The 7,500-nt window shown below is 32.1% G+C and overlaps 1 protein-coding gene across 5 annotated transcripts in view; it reads left to right on the top strand.

The window, feature by feature from the left end:
- Positions 1-5,894, top strand: part of LOC125027059 (TP53-binding protein 1-like) — a 32,877-nt gene extending 26,983 nt beyond the window's left edge. For all 5 annotated transcript variants that reach the window (XM_047615739.1, XM_047615738.1, XM_047615737.1 and 2 more), the window contains 2 exons: positions 1,707-1,938; positions 2,134-5,894. In XM_047615739.1, the coding sequence (XP_047471695.1) occupies positions 1,707-1,938; positions 2,134-2,360 (459 nt within the window). In that variant the 3' untranslated portion in view covers positions 2,361-5,894. The remainder of the gene's footprint in view (positions 1-1,706; positions 1,939-2,133) is intronic.
- Positions 5,895-7,500: the final 1,606 nt, after the last annotated feature.

The raw sequence follows: 7,500 nt of genomic DNA, 5'->3' as shown, positions 1-7,500 counted from the left end.
AAAAGTAATACATTACAAAATAAATTAATTTATTTGAGTAAATACAAGTAAACAGTGTTGGCATGTTTGTGGCTATACTGACATCCACTCAGCCATGAGGTGACTCGGTTTCAGCTAGAAGCCTTGATATTTGCCACTTTGTCTCTTCCTTTGTGATCGTCTTTTGCATTTTTCTCCATTAAAGTTATCCATTAATTAATCATATATTAACCCAGTGTTGCCAGGAATATACTGTGCTCATCTTTTGTGAAATGTCTCTGCACATAGATGGCCCTGCAAGTGCTTAGCCACAAAGGAGTCAAATAGTAGACCTTGTGACTGTACCTGATTTCACCTTTCCTTGATTATTATTATTATTTTTTATGCTTTCAATAGTGATGGTATTGTTTTTATCATATTTGATTATAATTGCTATGATATTATTGACATTAGTAACAGCAATATAAAATAACAAAATATTTTTGAAAATCGAGGAAAAGGGTAAAAGGGTGAGACAATTAGTACTCATAATTGGCTCATTGGTGACTTAGTACAAGGTGGAGCCATATATATGTAAAAACAATTAAGTCAACTATAGTCTACATGGCATGTACATAAGTGCCATGCACATCGGTTTTGAGGCAATTTATCTATCCTCCTACAAAATTTATGTTTTGATTGATCTGTCCATCTACATATTTGTAGCATAGGAAGCAATTAGTCAGATATAACAATTTTACAAAGATAACTTGTCATGGCAGTTCCTCTTTCTTCAGTTTTCTAAGGATTTAAGTGGCTTTTATAGCTTTTGATGGTAACAGGTTTATTATTATAGTAAAGAAAAGAAATCCTAAGCAGTTAAATTCAAACATATGTACATTCTTTATCTGAATGTCAAAACAGGATGCATAGTAATTAAGTCCATGCAGTTCTGCTATTTGGGAATATTGTGTAAAATGGATGATGGCACTTGAATCAGGAGTTGGAGTAGAGTAGGATTTCTTCGTTTGGGATTTCAGATTACATAAACTCCATCATGCTTGGTGGTAACTATTTTTACCATTTCACAATGAGACTATATTTGGTGGATGGCAAGTATCCATGCCACACTGAGTCATGCCTGCTGTGTGTTGTGCACATTGAATAGTTGTGGTGCTAGTTTATCCCTGAATTTGATCACCGAGGCACTCTTAAGATACGCTCAAGTTTTGTGTTTCTAGTCTCCTGTATTAAAAATTCAAATATCCCATATGTGCTTTTAATTCCTAACTCAAGGCAGCTTACTGCACAAGGCACTCAGTGCATGGCTTGGTCTGGCATGAGTAAAAGCTAGGGATAGCATTTATATTAATTAAAAGAGTTATAAAAGGCAAATTTATGTCAATGTTGGAGTACATCCATTGTTATAAAAGTTGATAGCAAAACATATGCTAAGAAAGTTTTTGATTTTATAATATTAGCTGTGGCAATATTTGAAATCTGTTGGTTATGTTGGTTTTTAAGGTTTGCCATTTATTATTTACAAAATCCATCGCTTTCCATTAAATTTAAATATGAAAGAGATCAAGAGAAAGAGAACATTTGGGAAACACTAAGATTGTTTTCAGATGTACCCTCCTCCCCCTGGAATAAAAGCTAGGATCCACTAATTAATTTATAAAAAAACAGTTGTGACTATGGGTATAACATGCCATGTGCTGATTGATATTCTTTTTCCACTTTTCTAGAACAAAGATATTTCGTGGAGATCATTCTTGCTTCCTGCGGGTGAAAAATACTCAGGTGAACTGAGTGAGCAGATGATCCGTCTGGAGGAAGACTCTCAGACTGGCCCACTGCAACTCCTCACCGGGGAACGAATATTCCTTGCAACATCCAGCAACCCAGAGTTTAGCCCACTTTGGCAGCCCCTTCTGGACACCACAGGTGCCAAAGTCCGAGTGAAACCTGCTCGTAATGGTTAGTAGAGTGGAACAGTTGTAATTCTTGTTGAGTTTAAGGCAACTACTGCAAAGTGTATTTACTTGTGTAAAAAAAAAAAATAATAAATAAATAAATAAATAAATAAAATAATAATAATAATAACAATGATAATAATAATAATAATTCAAAATGTTATCATCATCCACATTGTTTTTCTTTCTTTACTCTTAGGTAATTTGAACAGAGTTTTGGACAAGAGCATAAAAGTAGTGGTTGCTGATCCTACAATCCCAGATGCAGAGAAACAGCGAGCAGAGCAGCTCTCCATACCCGTTGTATCAACAGAATGGGTAATACAATCGCTCATTGCTGGGAAACGCATCTCATATGGAGCATATCCAAGTTTCAGATACGACTTCCGTGACACGGCAACACCAAGCAAGTTAGATAAAAAGTAGGGCTCATGACGGCTTACTCCCTGAACCTGAACTCAAGGTTGAGGGTAAGGACTTTTTGTAATTCGTAATGTAGGATGAGTTTTGAGATTGTTTCTTTCTTGCATCAAAATTATTGCTGTTTGTAATTGAAAGACTACTGCCTGCAATTCATGCTGAATAAGTGATTAAATTGTTTCAAACATGAAACTCTCACACAACCATATCATGAAAAATCATATTTCAGCACTTACTTCACTATTTTTATATGTAATGGTAGTTTGAATTATTGTAATATAGAAATGGTATACATGTGAGCCACTCATTGTGAAGATTGTTTCATATTTACTTTTTAAAATATTAGTTAAAAAATAAATAAATGAAGAGTATGAATATACAAACCATTTATTTGGAGAAGTAGAAAGTATATCTGAAAAAAAAACATTTTATTTGTTTAATTGCAAAGAAAGAGTAATCATTATATGAAACTTGTAGTAGTTAGATAGTAGAGTAGTAATAGTACAACTTTGGTATTGCAGCAGTTTTAAAGAAATTTTACCAGATTCATACTTAAGGAGATAGAGAAGAAAAAATTAGGTTGACAATAGCACAAAAATAGATGAGTTACATAGGAAACATCCCAGAATGGGATGAAAAAAAGGTTAGAGTTGTTCACGTTGGGAGATGTTGATGGATATCAACAGCAGTACCAGCTTTTCTATGTCAAGTTGTATATATATTGTACTTTTACCAAAGTATAAAAATTTTAAATTTCTTGTTGATACAACTTTGTACCTTGTTATAATAATTAATTATTATTGTAAATCAGAAAACCAACAACAAATATTAAAGTAGGAGCAATGCTTTATATGCTCTGCATCTATATCATAGTGTTGTGTTTTAGAGTTGAAGTGTAAATCCAAAACTGTGATGTTCAGTTTGATTTATTTTCTTTCAGCATTGTAAATGCATTTGTTGCAAGTAGGCATATAAAAAAAAAACGTTGTCAGTGTGACACATTGTCTTAATGCAAGTACAGAAGTCAATATGGCTCTCTTTCAAAGTTAGAAACTTGATTGGTTGTCAGAGCAGTTCCTTTACTTATTGCAAGAAAAGTGAAAAAGGCAGTTTTTGTTTTCAACTAGATTGTTTTAGGTATGTACAATTGTGTTTAGGTAATGGTATTGATACAGTTAGTAGGTTACCATCTGATTTGTACAGTTTGAGAAAGCACTAGCTGTAATTTACACCAGCAATAATGATTTTGGTCATTTTTATGTTTATATATTATTTTAGCTTGATGAGAATCATCACAACAGAGAGCATTTAACAAGTAAAACAGGTAGTTATTGCCACCAACTTCTGTAGTGATATCTGTGGTAGCAACATAGTTGGTACTGCAAATGTTTTAGTGATTCCACACATAGAGCCAGATATTCAAGGAGGAAGCAATTTTTTTCTGTCCAGAATAGGCATATGCTTATTATATGGTCTGGTAGGTTATGAAGACGAGTCTTGTTAGAAGAGAAGCCATAAAATGGTGTGAAGGCAGTGTTCAGTTAAAAACTGGGTAGCCCTTCACTTAAAAGGCATTTTATTTACAACTCCTCTGTTTTTGTTATAAGTTCTGCTTATAATGCATTTTTCTTTTATTTCCATAGACGAGTCTTAATGATGCAATCTGATATCTGTTATGTGATATTTTCAAGGAAAGCATATTCTCTGCTTGAGGGTTCTATATTACACTAATGCAGTACTTGGTCATTTTGTTAGAATTATGGTAAATATTCATGTGAAGGCAACTTGTGCTCAAGCAGAGACTAACTATATTACTGCATTTTTTAATCATATTTTAGTCATAACTCTTTTTTTCCAATAATTGCCTCTATGAACTAGGGGACGTTTTTTTTTAATGAATCATTTAGGTGTATCACCTACTTATTTTTTATACCTCAATTTTTTTATTATGTTTTTTTTCTCCATGCATAGTGTGATGTTACATGTAAGTGGTGTATTCATATTTAGAAAATTCATTGTAGTGTCTCTCTTCAACAACTATTTGTGTAAATCCATGTTTTTTGGCAGCAGGACCATTTCGGTAGATAATTACACAATTTTTCAAAGTAGTGAATTAAATGGTTAGCACTTAAAAAGAAAAGCATAAAAGGTTAACAACTAAGGAAGACTGTACTACTCGTGATAGTTCGGTCAGTTGTACCACTCGCTAAAAGACCGGTTTAATGAAACAGTTGCTTTTGCCAAAGTAAGTACAAAAAATGAGATACATTACATTCCAAGTTTTAGAGTGTGTTCTTTTTTGACATATATCTGAAGGCCTTCTTCTTAATCCTCTGTGTGCCCCAAGAAATCTGTTAGAATGGAATTACCAAATTTTGTAAAGGACTACTTCCAGGTCCCAGTCCACAAAAAATGTAATGGCCTTTCTCTATGCACTGTCGTCATCATGTGGCAAAGAGAGTTCAAAGTTTTACACATTTAGTAGTATATAAAAAAGACACACACACACACAAAGGGTTAATTTAGAGGGGCAGATATTCTGTACTGCCTTCTGCTATTGGATGTGAATGGAATATAGTGGATCCTTTTATAACTCACACATACAGAGCTGCCAATCTTTCCTAGTCACAGCTATTGCCATTAATACTCTGGATACAGTTACAGTTACAAATACAAGCATATTTATATCATAAAAAAATTATTAAAGAAATTAGTAATCCTTGGTTGATAGCTCTGTAGGTAAACTTACCCATATGCACAATCAACTCTTTAATAATAGAAGAAGGAGTGGTAAATGAATGAGATAAATGCTGATTAGTCTAAAAGCTATCCATGTAAATCAAACTTGTGCACAAAAGCTCTTATTAGATGAAACAGTCAAAAAGACAGAAATCAAGGTTTCAATTCAAAGTGAAACACTGACCTACTTAAAACTTGTTATATTGGTTTTGATGTGTATATTGATTTTTTATTTTCCTAAAGTATTTTTTATCTTTCTCTCTAGCTTATCCTTGTCCTTTCTCTGTACCCATCTGTATTTCTTCATTCTCCCTAACAGTACCTTCTCCTTTGTGTATCATTCTCTTGATCACTTTTGAAGGAAATGAGATCCCTTATTTTCATTTACAGTAATAAAGTATTATTTGTTCATAGCATTTTAAAGCATGTTTGAAAGAGATCAGTGTTGCAGTCCACAGACTGTGAGTAAACATTTCCATGGAAAGCTTCAGGCATTTATAAACAAAAAAGATATTTATACATGTACATATTTCTTTTGCCTATTAATTTTGTAGTAAAGCAATTCCAAGAAAAAAACTGTCAATTGGCAAAAGGGAAGTTACCTGTAGATATTTACCAGTATAAGAATTTAATAAACTGTGTTCTCCTTTTTATAATCATTATTATTAATGGCTTCCTCCTTCAGCAAATGGAAATATAAATTTTAGTTAAATGTGAAATCTTAAGTGTATGACAAATCCCTGCCTCTTAAAACATACTTGGAATGCATGTATGCTGTGCCATATATATGTCTTTAAAACATGAACTTGTTTCTTTTAACCACTTCAAGCTACCTTTAAGTGTCTGTTTTAAAAGTCCATTGTGACAGACAATGTTAACCGAAATTGGTTACATGGTATTTTACAGTTGTAAGTAGGAGCATATCATTGTTTTTGTACAGTTGAACATCAAAAGTTCCAACTCTTCTGAACTAAACCCTGCAGTAAGTATAAAAAGAAAGTTAATGCATTTTAGTTGTCTTTATTATAATTCACTGGTTATTTTTTTTCTCTTTGATTATTCTTGTTGTTGCTATTGTTATGTAGCATATATAAGCCTGCTATCACTGTTTTTTTTTTTCCACTGTGATTTGGAAAGCTTCTTGACGAGTAGTGCCTTTGTATGAAAAAAATTATATGAAGGTATAAATCACATATTACTATAAAATAAAACAAGAGAAGTGAATGCTAAAGATATATATATATATATATATATATATATATATATATATATATATATATATATGTAGGAAAATTATCAACTTTGTAGAGTACTGTTCTTATGTTTTATCATAAACACAGAAGTACAAAAGATTGCACAGTAAATTTTGTCATTAGTTTCTATGTATAGTACTGTGTATGTTATGCTTTTACAAAAAAAAAAAAAAAAAAAAAAAAGAAAAGAAAAATTACAAAATTCTGAGTGAGTTCTTGGTACAAAACTAAATCATCACACTAGGTATATGCACAACACATCTTTTTACTGTCTAAACCCTTTCTGTTATGAGACAGAATATGCATAGTGCTGTATATGCTATGCTTTTGCCATATGGTAACAAATTCATTTTTTGGCAATGTAAGATGAAAATTGGAGCCTGTTACAAACCTAAAGAAATAATACTAAAACTATGTAATACTTCACATGTCGTAACCAATTTAATGTTCTCAGAATATAAAAAGAATGAAAGTTTTCCATGCAGGATTGTCTCACACATCAGTATCCGCCCATATCAATATTATAGATGATATACTCTTATTATTTACAACAACTGGAAACAAATACTTTTCAATAGCCATTTTCCAGAGACAAATGATTTTGCACCTTTAGTTTCTAAATTTATAAAAACAGTCTGTGCTATTAATGCACTTTTTAGATTCCAAGTTAACAGTGCCTGAAATATGATGCAATAGACAATTAGCTTGCTTAATAATTGTGATATATAGTGTGCAGTATGCAGACCCTTCATAACCTTTCATTTCTAAATATGATAATTTACTCAGAAAATCTAGTTTGTGTAAACCATTAATGTTCTTGAATATCTTTATGTTCCTAAAGAGAAAAGTAAACGCCTTACACTAAATACATATTAAGAAGAAAACAAATTACTTGAAGAGAATAAAGGTAACATAAACTTCAGTGCCTTTATGGAAATTATCTTGAGGCAATTTGAAACTGAGATGGGAAGAGACAGCAGGAACTTAAATGGTAGGGGAAGAAAAATTAATAGAGATGTCCTACATAAACTCAACTGTAGCATTTTCACATGGTCATTCATTGTAAAGGTGTTAACAGTATGATTAAACAATATACTATTACTGCTAAACTCTGCAATATTTTACTGTTTCCCTTTTCCTAGTGCAACCATACC

Source organism: Penaeus chinensis, chromosome 7, assembly GCF_019202785.1.
Source record: "Penaeus chinensis breed Huanghai No. 1 chromosome 7, ASM1920278v2, whole genome shotgun sequence".
Classification (NCBI taxonomy): Eukaryota; Metazoa; Arthropoda; class Malacostraca; order Decapoda; family Penaeidae; genus Penaeus; species Penaeus chinensis.
The sequence above is the reverse complement of the archived record's forward strand: the minus strand, read 5'-3'. Positions and strand labels throughout refer to the sequence as shown.